This window comes from Larimichthys crocea, chromosome III (assembly GCF_000972845.2).
Source record: "Larimichthys crocea isolate SSNF chromosome III, L_crocea_2.0, whole genome shotgun sequence".
Lineage (NCBI taxonomy): Eukaryota > Metazoa > Chordata > Actinopteri > Sciaenidae > Larimichthys > Larimichthys crocea.
In genome coordinates this window covers 2,061,741-2,077,930 of record NC_040013.1, presented here as the reverse complement: position 1 = coordinate 2,077,930, position 16,190 = coordinate 2,061,741, and the positions used below count along the sequence as shown (strand labels likewise).

The 16,190-nt window shown below is 43.6% G+C and overlaps 2 protein-coding genes across 2 annotated transcripts; one reads left to right on the top strand and one right to left on the bottom strand.

The window, feature by feature from the left end:
- Positions 1–537: 537 nt before the first annotated feature.
- Positions 538–4,836, top strand: hpdb (4-hydroxyphenylpyruvate dioxygenase b). The gene is made up of 14 exons (XM_010749158.3): positions 538–898; positions 1,032–1,058; positions 1,177–1,239; positions 1,520–1,624; positions 1,833–1,875; positions 2,200–2,282; positions 2,358–2,447; positions 2,521–2,624; positions 2,710–2,787; positions 3,279–3,441; positions 3,529–3,600; positions 3,680–3,802; positions 3,878–3,994; positions 4,092–4,836. The coding sequence occupies exons 1-14, from the start codon at positions 896–898 to the stop codon at positions 4,200–4,202; spliced, it is 1,182 nt and encodes a 393-aa protein (XP_010747460.1). The 5' UTR covers positions 538–895; the 3' UTR covers positions 4,203–4,836.
- LOC104933663 (histone-lysine N-methyltransferase SETD1B-A) lies at positions 4,447–16,163 on the bottom strand. The gene is made up of 19 exons (XM_027277913.1): positions 16,049–16,163; positions 15,260–15,399; positions 14,899–15,051; positions 14,650–14,754; positions 13,430–13,700; positions 13,232–13,344; positions 12,177–13,148; positions 11,278–12,096; positions 11,022–11,138; positions 10,857–10,932; positions 10,567–10,766; positions 10,315–10,444; positions 9,798–10,223; positions 7,945–8,964; positions 6,221–6,387; positions 6,003–6,128; positions 5,478–5,597; positions 5,162–5,299; positions 4,447–5,081 (listed from the first exon to the last, which is right to left on the bottom strand). The coding sequence occupies exons 3-19, from the start codon at positions 14,968–14,970 to the stop codon at positions 4,908–4,910; spliced, it is 5,046 nt and encodes a 1,681-aa protein (XP_027133714.1). The 5' UTR covers positions 14,971–15,051; positions 15,260–15,399; positions 16,049–16,163; the 3' UTR covers positions 4,447–4,907.
- Between the last annotated feature and the right edge of the window lie 27 nt (positions 16,164–16,190).

Here is a 16,190-nt window from a genome sequence, read left to right as displayed (position 1 = left end):
CACAAAAGTATAAAGTACAAAAATATGAAGAAAGATGCAAAAACAAGTAAGAGAAGGAGAATTAGAAAATAGAAAAAATAATGCAAAAATAAATGAGCATGGATCAGTATATATGATTTTGTACATTTTCCTGATTCTGCAGTGTTAAGACCAACAGCTGAAATCCATTAAATCAACTTATAATGTCCCAAAAACAGAAAACAACCCAAACTAATCAACCTGATTTTAGATTTATCACATTTGTACAAAGAGCATTGATTCTCCTGGATGAGTCTTTCACCCTTTTAACCACAATAATTGTGATTATTGGAATATTTGGAGGAGGTCTGATGGGTCAGAGGCGTTTTTCAAGGCGCATGAGGGCTCAGTTGTCTCAAACCCAGAGAGCCAATAAGAGTCCTGCATGAGTGAGCCTCCTCTCGCCCACTAAACGCTAACATATGGACGTCTGATTCAAGTCAAAAAAACTGCTGCAGTGCTAAACACATGTGGACAAAGACTTTCTTTTTACCTTCATTGATTGATTTATTATGCATTATGACGCAGGGAAGACATGGAAAATAACTCATAGTTATTTTTTTAACGCAAACTTAAAATTTGAGTCTTTGTGGAGGTGTGAGCATCACAGCCAGCAGCATCAAACTGAAGGTGAATCCAGTGATGATGAGCTGTCATCACACGTTTCCCTGAGTAATCATTGTATAACAGCAAAAAATGCACAAAGCATCAACATCTCCCTCCTCCTCCTCCTCCTCCTCCTCCTCCTCCTCTTCGTCCTCCAATATCTCCTCCTCGCAGATGGGGGGAGGATCTAGAAACTTCCTTCACAGCTTTTAAATTCAGAAGTTCATTGTGGATTTCATTCCTATAGTCAGGTCAGGTCACCGGGAGGAAGATGGTGAGTTACCGTTCACAGCTGAATGATTTTATGTGGCTTTTATTCTCTTAAATAATATTTATCTGTGTATTTCAGCATGGGTATTTTTTTTTCTTTGCAATATAATAACTTTATAATGTGTGTTTTATTTTAGACTACATACACAGATAAAGGTGAAAAGGTAGGTGACATAATCAGATGTGTTATGTTGCAGTTGCTGCACTAAAACTAGGATTTAATGCAACTGATGCAGCATTTGTCTGTGTTCATTTAGTCTGTGTTTGTCTTCTTCTGTTCAGCATGAGCAGGGCAGCTTCCTCTGTTTTGACCACTTGACATTCTGGGTTGGAAATGCAAAACAGGCAAGTTAACTTTCCACTGTTTGGGGCACATTATTATTTTTCCTGACTGACTTTTCTCACAGATGAAGGGGAACGCTACACATCTATACACAGAGCGAGGCTATTGGCTCTGCAGAGGGGTGGAGGGGACACAGCACATTAAACTCTATGCTACATATACATTTTCAGACCCGAGTCAAGCCTAACATGTCACCAGGAGATGGTGCTATCAGAACGTTCAAGGCAAACACACGTCTCTGTGACTTTCTGCTGAGTGAAAGTCTTTGTCTCCTTTCAACAGGCTGCTTCGTATTACTGTAACAAGCTGGGATTTGAGCCTTTGGCCTACCAGGGTTTGGAGACGGGCAGTCGAGATGTGGTGTCCCATGTCGTCAGGCAAGGAAAGGTAAAGAAGCCTGCAGCCTGGAAGAACAACACACATCAGTCATTGAGAGATTTAGTGCAGCTTTTAGTGTGTATACTTCATTTTGAATTAGTTAGTACACATTAGTACACAAATAAGTATTGTGGATTGTAACACTAGCTTTCAATAAATAAGAATATTGGTAGCTTTGTTCAAATGTAATTATGTTTTCTCACTTTGTATTTCACAGATCATTTATGTTTTCTCATCCGCCCTCAATCCTGGAAACAAAGGTACGAGGAAAATTCCAAATTTCCAGGAATTTAAAACGCATTACACATTTTGGGAACTGTACTTCCAAAAACGAAGCTGTCTAAGTAAAATAAAATCTTTTATGTTACAAATGCATATTGATATCTTTAATATCTTACTGTTTCCTGCTGGCAGGACACTGAGCTCAGCAGTAATTAAACCCTTATTATCAATCAAAACAACAGAAAAGACGACACATACAGAAATATCACTGGTAACTCGATTTGAAAAGAAGCTAGTTAGTAAAACATCCTTTCATTGCAAAGTTTGCATGGTTCATAAAACACGTTCTCATCTTTTCTCAGAGATGGGAGATCATTTAGTCAAGCATGGCGATGGAGTGAAGGATATTGCATTCACGGTGCAGGACTGTGACTTCATTGTGCAGGTGAATACTAATTCAAAGATGCATTCTCAGCTTTACTATTCCACCATCCATTCACCGTGTTAACCTCCTCGACAGAAAGCCAGAGAGCGAGGTGCAGTCATCGTGAAGGAGCCCTACACGCTGGAGGACAAGTGCGGTAAAGTCAGACTGGCTGTGCTTCAAACGGTAAGAGACGTCACAGAGTATGAAGTTAATAAAGTTTAGTCACATTACTGAATACACTAAATGTCTGCTGCAGTATGGCGACACCACGCACACACTTGTGGAGAGGACAGGATACACTGGGTTGTTTCTGCCAGGCTTCCAGCCTCCTCTGTTCAAGGACCCTCTACTAGGCAAACTGTGAGTGGACACAACTTATTCTAATATTTCAAATAAACTCAGACAGAGTAATGAGCTGAATGTTTGCTCCCATTCCTCCGTGCAGACCGAGTGGAAAGCTGAACTTCATCGATCACGTTGTGGGAAACCAACCGGATGATGAGATGGTTCCAGTGGTGGACTGGTAACGTTCTCAGATATTTAGAAACATGCACACGTGGCAACAACATTACCTGCTGTTCATGCCTTTATGTTGTGATGTGATTTAGATGAGAGAGCAGGGAGGAGTGAAAGAGCATCTGATTCTCGCACCACTTTCCCTTTTTTTGGCACGAGTTTGGAATCATCATGACTTTGCATTTTTCTTAAATGGGTCTGCACCCGTTCTCCACATCTGGATCTAGTTTTACCCCCATCATAAGCACGAAAAGGGCGGGGGGGAAAGGCAGTTCTTTAAATGAGCGAGCTCATTGGTTGATCCTGGATAGAGGGGTGTACGTTTTTTTTAAGATGTCAACGACTTCATGGGGCCAGCTCGTAACTCAAAAAGACAGTCGAGACATGTTGGGTAGGCCGCAGATCTCCAGTTCAGCTCACGATAGGAGAGCAGCATCACTTCTGTGAATGTGTTCTGTGAAAAGCTCAAACACTAAGCTCCGCTTCATGATCCAACAGGTATCAAAGAAACCTTCTCTTTCACCGCTTCTGGTCAGTGGATGACAAGCAGCTTCAGACAGAGTTCAGCGCCCTGCGCTCCATCGTCGTGGCCAACTACGAGGAGACCGTGAAGATGCCCATCAACGAGCCCGCCATGGGCAAGAGAAAGTCTCAGATCCAGGCATGTTCTTTACACTGCAACAAACATGAGGGTTAGAAATGATTCAAATAATTAACAGGCATCCTTTCTCTATGTTTTTACCGATAGGAGTATGTGGAGTACTATGGAGGACCAGGAGTGCAGCATATAGCAATGAACACATCAGACATCATCAGTGCAGTAAGTCTACAAGACACTGTGTTTGACATGCATCCAAAAAGCAAGAACAGTAATGTCTCCATGAAATCTTCATCTGCAGATTCGTAACCTAAAGGAGCGTGGGATGGAGTTCATGTCAGTGCCTGACACCTACTACAACCAGCTGAGGGAGAACCTGAAACACTCAAAGGTCAAAATCTCAGAAGACCTGGACGTTCTGCAGGTCAGAGCTAACAAATCTGATTAAAATTATGATTTATACAAACAACAACAACCTCATGAAGAAATTCTTACTCAGGAGCTGAAGATCTTGGTGGACTACGACGACAACGGCTATTTACTTCAGATCTTCACCAAGCCGGTTCAGGATCGCCCTACCGTGTTCTTGGAGGTCATTCAGAGACATAACCACCAGGTGAGGGCGCCACTCTTGCAAGAGCGAAATATACAGCTCAGTATCCTGTGATCGGAGTCGGTTTGCTGCTCAATCACTGACTTAAATGTATCCGCAGGGCTTTGGCGCAGGAAACTTCAAGTCTCTTTTCGAAGCCATCGAAGCAGACCAGCATGCGAGAGGAAATCTGACCATCCTGACACCGAACGGAGTTTCAAAGAACATGTGATACCAGCGTCACCGTCGCTTTACATCTCCAGAAAGTCTCAGTAACTATCAATGTACTATGAAAAGACACTGTCTGACATGTGCGATACAACATAAGAATTCACAAAGCATGATTATTAAAGCTTTAATTTTTTTTTGTGCATGTTTTAGTACAACATACCATTTAAGTACTTCATTATAATCTCTCCTGATGTTCGTGAAAGATTATCGTATGAGTTTGTATGAGTTCTCAAGAGGAGTGCTTCGTTTTTTGTTTTGTTTTTTTACACAAAGTTAACAAGAAAAACCGACATTATCGACACAAGCTTGACTCAAGCAAAACTCCATTTAAGCTCTCGTAAATGAAAACATTTAACTGTACACGTTTGTTATCGTTTCAACAAGACATTTCATCATCGCGGGGGGCTTTTGCATGATGTTTGGAGAGCCCCTTGTGTTTGCCATTCACTCATAAACTGTGACGTCACGTTGCCTTTATAATGTTTTAACCAGTGCTTGCACGTCATTCCAGACCTCCGTTGATAAAGGTTCAAGTGCTTGGTTGATTGTATTAAATCATGATTCACTGAGCGTTTCCAGTCCTTACAGATCTTGATTGTACAGTTCTGAATAGCATTAAAACTTTTTGACTTCTTCAGAGTTGTCTGTGTTTTTGTATCATACCAGTACCTCAGGCGGCTTTTGGCACCTGATACTTCATTAGAGATCAGTTCAAGGAGCCGCGGCAGCCATCTGCTCCGCACAAACAAGGAATCTTTGTTTCCTCGATGGGAAACTTGTAGTCGTATGTGATCTCTTCGTTGATGCCTATCGGCTGCCGGGAGTATATCACTATCTTCTTCTGAGACTCCACGGTGATGATCTTTGCGTAGCAGTTCGGCTGCAAGACAAAACACACAATAATGAAGTTATTTTGTTCCACTTTAACCTCCAACCACAGCTCTAACAGCTCATACTCACATTGCAGCTGTGGTTGATAAATCTGGCTAAGTTCCCACATTTCGTAGCATCAATGATGGTGTCCTGATCGACCCGGAACATGTAGCTGCTTCCGATGCCTTCCTCCTCGTATCTCTGCTCCCTCGTGTCAGCAATGACCTAAACACATTCAGGAGACTGTTTATTATTACTCACACTTCTTGGAAAGCACCCAGAACCACCAGACGGTCCCAAAGGGGCCACTGGGCTGATTCATGGGAACAATCAGGGGAAAAAACTGTTTGTGTTATGGATTTATTTTCCAAGCCTTTGCTGTTCGTTTGAGGATTTATCTCACCTGTCTGATGATTTGACCCACATACTCGATCACCATCTCATCTGCTGCTATAGGCTCCATTGCAAACAGACCCCACTCGTGGATGTGACTCCGGCTGAAGCAAATCCTCTTCTTTCGAAACTAAGACATAAAGAGATTCAGTCTGAATCTGCTTTGTTACTTGCTTGCCGGACCCTCGGATGACTTCCATGACCCCCCATCTAAAAAAAAAGTTTGCCCGTGTCTTGACTGTCTTTCTGGTTTTGGTTTTGACCCTTGCCTGCTTCAACCTCAGTAAACATGGTGTAATGATCACTATGGAGCTGGAGTTAACCTTCTGTAGAGGGAGGACACATGTCTGAGCCTTTGTCACTCGTTTTCCAGGTGCTAAAACCATCAAAATATCTACTATAAATAACAACAGCTGAGAGATGAAGATCAGTTTGAGTTTGTCCTGGATAAAAGTTCAGATAAATATGTGCTTTAGGGACACTAGGTGCTAATCGAATTCAAATCAAATCGTTTGGACCTCCTACAGTTACTTACCTTCAGTTGGTTGAACTTGACCAGGTCGCTATCACAGCTGAAGGACGACAACAGGCGGCGCTGTTCAGACCTGAAGTCAGATCCAGAACGCAGTGAGGTTGCTTGCTGGGCAGGTATGCACGTTCCCTGCTGAAACACATGTTGACGTTAAGCACTGGGCGGAGTAAAGCGAGCGCTGAGATCATCGATCGAGGTCGACAGCTTCGCCTCTTTGATACCTGAGTGCTTGTAGACGGAAGCTCCGTGGTCAGCTTCGTGTTGGTGAGGTATTTCAGTTTGTCCTTCATGCTGATTTTGTAGAAACCTTCGCTGCGAGCACAGCCCGTCCTGTGGTGCGGCTGCCATGATTTGTGTTCGATACTCTTCTCTGTGGGGACTTTAGTCAGTGAGCAGCAGTTCAGGACGTCACAGATTACTCTGAATTTATTATTTATGTATATGTTTACAACAACAACAACAACAACAACAACAACAACAACAACAACAACAACAACAACAACAACAACAACAACAACACTGTGGAACCTTTCTACCATAAATAACTCCTGTTGACCCACACTGACCTGTGATCAGCTGAACGGTGTCTCTGTCATTCGTACGTCTGTTCTCACACTATGTAACTTTGGGCTCATACGTAACGCTTTACGGCACTAAGTCACACAACACCAACTATTTCACTGATTCTGACCGAACAGAGCGAATGCTAACAAAGCTAACAGCTAACAGAGCTAACTGAACAGAGCTAATGCTAACAAAGCTAACAGCTAACAGAGCTAACGGAGCTAACTGAACAGAGCTAACGGAGCTAACAAAGCTAACAGCTAACAGAGCTAACTGAACAGAGCTAACAGCTAACAGAGCTAACAGCTAACAGAGCTAACAGAGCTAATGAAGCTAACAAAGCTAACAGCTAACAGAGCTAACTGAACAGAGCTAACAGCTAACAGAGCTAACAGCTAACAGAGCTAACAGAGCTAATGGAACTAACAAAGCTAACAGCTAACAGAGCTAACTGAACAGAGCTAATGTTAACAAAGCTAACAGTTAAGAGAGCTAACTGAACAGAGCTAATGTTAACAAAGCTAACAGTTAACAGAGCTAACTGAACAGAGCTAATGCGAACAAAGCTAACAGCTAACAGAGCTAACTGAACAGAGCTAATGCTAACAAAGTTAACAGCTAACAGAGCTAACGGAGCTAACAAAGCTAACAGTTAACAGAGCTAACTGAACAAAGCTAATGGAGCTAACAAAGCTAACAGTTAACAGAGCTAACTGAACCAAGCTAATGGAGCTAACAAAGCTAACAGCTAACAGAGCTAACTGAACCGAGCTAATGGAGCTAACAAAGCTAACAGTTAAGAGAGCTAACAGAACTAACTGAACAGAGCTAACAAAGCTAACAGAGCTAACAGAGCTAACTGAACAGAGCTAATGGCGTTAACAAAGCTAACAGCTAACAGAGCTAAGAGAGCTAACCGAACAGAGCTAACTGAACAGAGCTAATGCTAACAAAGCTAACAGTTAACAGAGCTAACAGAGCTAACAGAGCTAACTGAACAGAGGTAATGAAGCTAACAAAGCTAACAGCTAACAGAGCTAACGGAGCTAACTGAACAGAGCTAATGGCGTTAACAAAGCTAACAGCTAACAGAGGTAAGAGAGCTAACCGAACAGAGCTAACAAAGCTAACAGCTAACAAAGCTAACAGCTAACAAAGCTAACAGCTAAGGGAACTGAAAGAGCTAACGGAGCTAACAGAATCTGGAAGAAGCTAAGATAAGAAAAGTGGAAAGTGGGCGAGCAGGAAACCGCTGGACAAGAGTAAATCTGGGACTGAACATATTTACCACAGTGGGATTGATTACACTCTGAAACTGGAGGCGCTCAATCGCATCGTGTTGCTTTGATCTCAGTCATCGCTACACTCTTAAAAAGGATATGAGGGTGATGTATCCACAGGGTGTCACTGATCCAACCAAAGCCATTATCCTTCTCTTGCAGCCTGTGATATGTGCGCTTCAGCAGCCGTGCATCTTCTTCATCCAGGCCGTCCTTCCAGACCCAGTGAAGGATCCCTCTCTCCTCACCGAGTGAACGCCACCTCTGAGGACGACTGTGGGAGGACAGGGGACCGGCGTTTCTTTTCAGCGACCTCTGCCTCTGACGGACTCTCCATCTCCTCTTTAGCCTCCTCAGCTGTTTTCTCCTCATTGGGGATTTCTCCGTCTCTCTCCGATTCTCCTCATCCAGAAGTCCGGGCATGTTCTCCAGTCCCTGCAAGGGCTTCATTCTTACACCTGAGCTGATCCACATGCATGTCCCATCAGTAGACTCGGATGAAGACTCAGAGAGGCTGCATGGAGAGGACACTACGATGGGAGAGCCTCTGAGAGAATCACATAGCGTGGGCTGTGAGGTGGTCACCATTTTCCTCCTGTGGACTATAGCTCGTCGGGGTAGGATGATGTCTCTACCAGGAGTCTTTGGGGCTGTGATGTATGGATTACTAGACAGGCATGGCACAGGAGGTGGGCTGCAGATCACTATGCTACCTTCTGATATGATCGTCTCTCGGCCTGGGGTTGCAGGAGGTCTCCCAGACATGTGGAAAGTCCATCCACTTCTATCCTCTCTACCAGGAGTTTTGGGCATATCCTGGTACAATGAAGCTGGGGGACCAGAGGGAACCAGAATGAACTCAGGGCTTGCTGGCGAGAGGGAGAGGACTTCATCAGGAGAGCCCACGCTTTCCAGTTCAGCCACAATCCCTTTGCCTGGTGTTTGTGGTCGTTCCACCTCCTCCACAGCTGGAGATGTTGGTTTGCTTCTCATCAGGAGGTCCGGGTCGCTGTCCACCAAGCAGCCGGTAGGAGTGAGAGGCCTCAGGTTTTCTATGGTTTCGAGTGACTCCACCGTCCATTCAGCGATCTCCATCTCTACGTCATGGTGTGGCTCCACTGCTGCACAGATACATAAGAAGAAAACGTTACATGGTCTTATTCTAGCAATACTTTCGTGTCCCCAAGAGGATGAATTCAAAGTGAAGAAATCTCATTTGCCATGAAATGTGCTACAGAGAAGCTCCTCTAAATTAAATTCTAATGACTCTAATAATCCGTTTACTTTTCCACCAGCAAAGTTTTTGTTTATTCAATGAAATCTCAGCATCTACTTCATTTTATACAGCATCGAGGTTCCCAGAGGATGAACCCTACTGAATTTTGTGATCCTCTGACTTTTTCTAAGTTAACTTTTTTTGTTTTTTATTCACATTTATCAATGATTATTGGGTGGCTTGCTGTGAAACACACACACACACACACACACACACACACACACACACACACACAACGAGTCATGGTCCCCAGAGGATTAATAATAAATGATCCCGTGACTTCATTCACTGCCACCATTATATGTTTTTGCAATGTTTTCACTTCTTCCACTGAAATATTAGCATCTACTTGACTGACTAACTCAAAGGTTACAGATATTTGTTGTTCCCAGAGGATGAACCCCACTGCATTTGGTGATCCACCGACTTTCTCTAAGTAAATTCAAATTTCTCACTGATTATTGGGTGGATTGCTGTGAAACTGTGTGCACACACTCAGTCATGGTCCCCAGAGGATTAACTGATTAAATCTTTTTGACCAGAAGATTGATGTTTTAGCATCTACTTGACTGATGAGATTAAAGTTTTAAAGATATTCATGGTTCCCAGAGGATGAATTCGGTAATCCCCTGACTTTCTCTATGGTGAAATGGCTGTACAACATGCTGGACATATAACCTGGAAGTCCTATAGGTGACAGGAGCTGTAGATGGTCCTGGGGTTCGCTGCTTTGAAGCTCCATGATGGCATCCAAGTCACAGGTGTCTTGTTGACAGGATGTGTAGTGGTTCTCCTCAGTTTCCTCCCTATGAAAAGGAGCTGGCCAGTCCTGCAGCTCCAGCTCCAGCTCCAGCTCCAGCTCCAGCTGAGCACCAGGGGTTAGCGGGGCTGAGGGGGTGACGGGGGGCTCAAGCTCCATCGACTCTTCATCCGATGATATGACGATACACTCGGCGCTCCCGTCATCCTCGCCGTCTTCCTCCATGTCTTCATCCTCAGGACTGAGGTCGGAGTCCTCGAAGCTCTCTGAGGCGAACGAGTCGGAGGAGTCAAAGTCTGACGAGTATTCACTGTCCTCAGAGGAGCTGCTCTCTGAAAAAGTCTCTATAATCAAATAAAGAACAAATATTTACCAATCAGCACGTGTTTTTTTTGTTAGTGTTCAACGCTGCATCTGTGTGACGTTTGAACGTACCGCTGTCTAAACACGGCGCTCCATCGTTAGTTTGGATGACGACACAATCGTCGTCCTCTGTGGGCTTTTGTGCCGACTCCTTTTCTTCTTCAGCATGATGATCACCATCATCATGATCAGCTCTGTCACACTAATTACAGCAACATATAGACAGTATATTACACATGCAGGGGCCACAAAAAGAAGAAAATATATTTTACATTTTACTACTAGAATGAGATCATTCCTGAAAACTAACTAAAATGTATTCACCAGGATTTGAGGGTGTTCATCAGCTGGCGCAACAGCCTGCACTTTGCCTGATACAGTCTCTTCATCTTGAAGTGTGTTTTCTTCTTCTTTCCCCTCATCATCGTCGTCGTCATCATCACTGTCAAGCTCATGCGGTCTCGCATGTCTGCGCTTGGCTCTCTCAGGTGCAGGTTTAAATACGTCGTCGCCTTGTTTCACATCTAACACCACGTGGAAACACAGACACAGTGGGTCAGGCTGGAGTCGATCACAGACAGTGAATGAGGGTTAACTGCGTTAAAATCACTGACCAGAACTTTCATGAGTAGAGGACGCGTTTTCTGCGTCTTCTGATGTAGCAGGAGCGTGGGCTCGTTTCCTTTTTACCTACAAAACAATAAATTATTTCACATTAATGCCTTGCTCAGGAGTCAAATCTTGGTGTGTTTCATTATTTCAAACTGATTTTTTTTTACCTTGAAAGACGGCAGTGGAGGTTTTTTGCCCTGTCCACCAAGGTGACTGAGAGGATTTTTTAGTTTGGTCGTCTCTTCTGCTGTCGCTGCTCCACTTTTCAAAGGAGGGACTTGTATCTTATGAACAGAACAACAATAATAATGAACCTGCTGCCTCCCAAAGTTGCAGGAGCTGCAATATTTTAATAAAGGTGTCGCATCGTACCGTTATAAATGAAGCATTGTGGTGCTACAGAGATACAACAGTGAAAATCACCTTTGTTTTCTTCTGACAGTCCCACCAGTCCTCGAATGCCTTGAAAGCGACCCCTTCAATCATCCTACGCATCATGTCTTTCTTAATGATTGACTTCAGTTCATCCACGATGACGTCTAAAACTTTTTCTATCGTGACCTTGTGAGGGTTTTCCCTCACGGGTGTGGGGAAGTCTGGCGGTGGCACGAAGGGGTTAAACCTGGGAAAAGGTGGAGCGGGCCAGGGAGGCCGATGGAAATGCCTTGGAGGATTCCCCTCGACCAAATTGCCTGCAGGCCGCACGGGTAAGGGGAAGGTGTGCACAGGAGGTGGGACAGAAGGAGGCACCATCAAAGGTGGAGGAGGTCCGAGAAAAGCTGGAGGAGGAGGTATGGAACAAGGAGGTGGGATAGAACGAGGAGGTGGAACAGAACGAGGAGGAGGAATGGAACGAGGAGGTGGAACAGAACGAGGAGGTGGGATAGAACAAGGAGGTGGGATAGAACGAAGAGGTGGGATAGAACAAGGAGGTGGGATAGGTGGAGGAGGGATGGGGATGCCAGTGCGATGGCGTGGAGGTGGAATCCAGCCTGGAGGTGGGACGGGGATGGTGCCATTTGGCAGGCGAGGAGGGACGGGTGGAATAGATGGAGGAAAGGGAGGGATGGGGAAAGGGAAAGGGGCGACTGCTGGTGGTGGAGGGCATCCAGGCCTAATGGCAGGAGGAGGTTTGGAGGTAAGGAGCTGAGTGGTGCTGTTGAGAGAAGAAAAGGGCGGAGGCTGAGGTAGAGAGGAGATCTCTTCTGTGGGTGAAGCTTCCTCATTTGCTGCATGATGCTCCTGAGTAAGACAGAAAATAATCTGAATGACACGTTTTCATACGACAACATAACTTTAATTTTCTGATCTAGAGGAATTACCTTCGGACACAATGACTGAAACATTTCTGCATCGTGTGTGAAATCAGGTGGAGCAGGAGACTCTGAGTTTCGTGTAAGAAACGAGACAGCTCGAGTAGTTTCATCCTCTTCGTTGTCGACGAGATCATCGTAGGAGCGCTGGTGGCTCGTCGCGAAAGACTCACAAACGAGCGAGTCGTCTGAGAGAGGGGAGGTGTTTGCCGAGCAGGGTGAAGCCGGACTGTCCTGAGAGTGAACGTCAGCCTCTAAAGTCTTTCTGTCAAAGAATGAGGAGTCGGCATTCTGGCTTCGCGTCAGCAAACTTTCAATGCGGGAGTCCAAACTCTCCACCTCGGGCTGGGGGCTGCTGGCGGAGCAGTTGACAGCAGGTGGAGATAAGCCTGCTCCATCAGGCGGGGAGGAGGCTGCTGTCTGTCGGTCGGCTGTGAAATTAATGCTCAGTATGCTGTAAGAGTTGCAGTTCAGATGTAAAGCCTTGGAGGCGGCTGTGACCACCTCTCTGGACTCCTGACACGGGGAGGAAAGGTTAAAGGAAGGATCTGTGTTATTGTGAGTAGATGATTGTGCATTGTGACCCCACAGTGCAAGCTGCTGGCTGCCGGTTTGTAACTGTGAGAAGGCGTGTGGAGGTTGCTTCAAAAATAAGCTCACATCTGAGACCTCGCCTGATCCCCTGTGATACCTCGCGGGTTTACGATGGCAGAGCTCTCGTCTTAAAGGTTTGAGAACACTGTACGTGGAGGGCTCCCCCTGGAGGACCGGAGTCGCCTGAAGACTGGAGTAGCAGGAGTCCTGGGAGAGAGGAGTCGCGGATAAGGAAGGAGTGCGGGGAGTTCCCTGAGAACGAGGTGTAAGCCCGAAGCTGCACGGTGTATCCTGCCAAATACTGGAGTAGGCTGTGTCCAGAGAGAGGGGGGTGGCGATGCTGGTCGGGCTGGAGATGCTCGCCTGTTGCTGTGCGGCTGTGCTGCCCTGTAAGAGAAAACGAGTGAGAACTATGAGCTTAAAAACATACATGAATATATATGATTGCTTCAAAATAAGCAAGTCTTTACCAGCAAACGGTCGATTAAGCTTTGAAGAGCTCGCTCATTGCTGCCCACCGGCAACGTCCACGGAGTATAAAGACCACGCCAGAGGAGCTGCAGATAGCGCGCCCTGTTTTCACCTGAGGAAGGTTGCAATGAATATAATTCAACATTTATACTTTCAATACATAAAAAACATGAGCAACTTTTATCAATCAGTGTTACCTTTAGGGTCGACTTCCACATGAATAACATTTCCCATCACTGATGTCTGATGGAGGTGCTGAACAGCTTCTTTCGCGGCCCTCACCGTGTCGAAGACGACCTTCGCCACCCCTAAGTGCTTCTTGTTTTTGGGGTTGTAAAATATTTCCACTTCTTCGACGTTGCCATATTTTCTGCACATGTTCGTCAAGAACGCCTCCCTCACATTGTCGTTCAACCTGGAGAACGTCACTTCTTTGGGAGGAACGGGGCCGACGTACCACTCATCAACCTGGAAGGACGAAGATAAACAACAAGTGATGTTATAACTCATATAATCATTATTAATATTGTTATTATGAGTATTATGAAGATCAGTGATGGACTGTAACTAAGTTCTTTATTCAAGTAAGGTATTTTAATGTACTTATTTCTCTGTACATTCTGACAATTCAGAAGTCTGAAAACAACTGTATTTACTAGTTACTACTATTTTTTTTCAAACAAACATATAAAATATGATGCATTATAGATTAAACTACCCAACTGTACATAAAATGAATTGACTGATTAGTTTAGCAACAGAAAGCTTCTGAAAAGTGAGAATCTGCTGATTTTACTTGTCTTTAATGTACAATAAACATATATTATGTTTATGTAATAGTTATTAGTTACTTTACAAATGAAGATTTTGGCACATAAAAATGTAAAAGTACTTTTACAGTGTAGTATTAGTACTTTAGAATAAGCAGTTTTACAGTATGCTATTATTGCTATTATACTTTTAAAATGTGGTATTAGTACTTTAGAATAAGTAGTTTTACAGTATACTATTATACTTTTTAAATGTGGTATTAGTACTTTAGAATAAGTAGTTTTACAGTATGCTATTATACTTTTAAAATGTGATATTAGTACTTTAGAATAAGCAGTTTTACAGTATACTATTATACTTTTACAGCGTGGTATTAGTACTTTAGAATAAGTAGTTTTACAGTATGCTATTATACTTTTACAGCGTGGTATTAGTACTTTAGAATAAGCAGTTTTACAGTATGCTATTATACTTTTACAGCGTGGTATTAGTACTTTTACTTAAATAAATGATCTGAATACTTCCTCCTCCACTGTCTAAATACATTTTCCTTATTATACTTACATACTTTTACTTCAGTACCACTTTGAATGTACTCTTACTTGTGTTGTAAAGTACAGTGTGGTATCAGTACTCTTTACAGTACCTTGAATTTAGCCACCAGCAGCTCAGTCTTGTTGTATTTGCTCCACAGGCGGCAGATGCGCGGATCTCTGACTGCATCCACAGGAAACAGACCTAAGTCCTCCACCTGTGCAGGTAAACAACGGCCATCATCATCATCATCATCATCATCATCATCATCATCATGGAAAACATACAGGATGATGGAAACATGTTGACGTGCAGCTCTGGATCAGAGACAAACAAAGAAAGATGTTGGATAAGGGCTCACGGGTATGTTGAAGTGCTGTCCATCATAACGGTACACTTTGTACAGTCCCTTTGTCAGCGCGGGGTCAATCATCAACTTGCAGCTTCTCCAGTGCTGAGGCGGCGTCTCTCTCTCAGGACTCTGTCTTTCTCTTTCCATCACATTCGTCAAAACCTGCGAAGAAAACACCAAACAAGCCGGATGAGCTCATCTGTTCCACGGTGGATCCATTAGACCCTGCACTGCAGGTTAACACGCCCCGACAGGTGATGAAGAGCATCACCTGGAAGCGTTCTCCTCCTTCTCAAAGACAACAAACCGAACCAAAGTCCAAACAACCCTCAGGTGCGCTCTGACGTCACGGGTTCTTTGTCTACTTTACCTGAACCGAAGTTTCATCCTGTGATGGAGCAACATTGTGGAAAAGCTGTTGTTATTTTCGCTGGGTTTTTTTTTTTCGTCGCCCAGGTTGGAGAATAGATCCATCCGCCTGGTAGAGACAGAGACAGGATATAGATCCGTCTGTGAGGGCGGAAGGACACAAACAGGTTGGAGGAAGGTGGAGCTTACAGGTGACAGGTGACATTTATCTGCAGTTTTTAATCATATTTTTACTCTGTATGTACAACACAATTTATTTTTATTATTGCACATGGAAATGGAGCCAGAGGAGTCTTTCAGGTTAAAGAAAAAGTGAATTATAAAGTTTATTATTATAAGATAAGTAAAGATAACAAAAGATTAGAATATATAATTTATAAAATATGATACCCGGAAGGGAAATTTAGTATCACAGCATCACAAGAAAAACAAATATTAAAGTATGTATACAGATAACAACAAATAGAGGATTTGCTTTATTAATGCCTCAATTTTACAGATCTACAACCACACACACAGATACATGAATATAAAATATATACAAGTTTAAAGATATCTAAGAAAAATACAGCAAGTCTAAATATATAAACAGTATAAATATGGCAAATATAGAAAGATATTCACAGTGTAGATCTAAGGATAGCCAGTATGAACAGCACAGACAGTGTGATGTATCAAAATTAAAGATGTGCACAGTGTAAACAGTTTTGTTATGTAAATCAGTAGAATGCATCTTATCTTATCTTTATATACATATTCTCTAGTGTGAAATACACCTGTTGCCTCTCACCTGTGCTCTGTCTGTTGGATGCCGGCAGAGATTTCCGTTGGTTAAATCTCCTCTGCTCGCTGCTCACCCTCTTTGCAGAGAAGGAATCAGGTTACAGAGAATTTCTCTCTGGCTGAGCACAGACTTCTCAACCCAAGCAGCG

Coding starts and splice junctions, on each gene's coding strand:
- hpdb (XM_010749158.3), top strand. Junction 2,448..2,520: donor GACTGGCTGTGCTTCAAACG/GTAAGAGACGTC, acceptor TGTCTGCTGCAG/TATGGCGACACCACGCACAC. Junction 3,601..3,679: donor CATCAGACATCATCAGTGCA/GTAAGTCTACAA, acceptor CTTCATCTGCAG/ATTCGTAACCTAAAGGAGCG.
- LOC104933663 (XM_027277913.1), bottom strand. CDS start 14,970: ATGATTGACCCCGCGCTGACAAAGGGACTGTACAAAGTGTACCGTTAT. Junction 12,097..12,176: donor TTCAGTCATTGTGTCCGAAG/GTAATTCCTCTA, acceptor TGTCTTACTCAG/GAGCATCATGCAGCAAATGA. Junction 6,388..7,944: donor CCTGTGGATACATCACCCTC/ATATCCTTTTTA, acceptor ACTGCTGCTCAC/TGACTAAAGTCCCCACAGAG.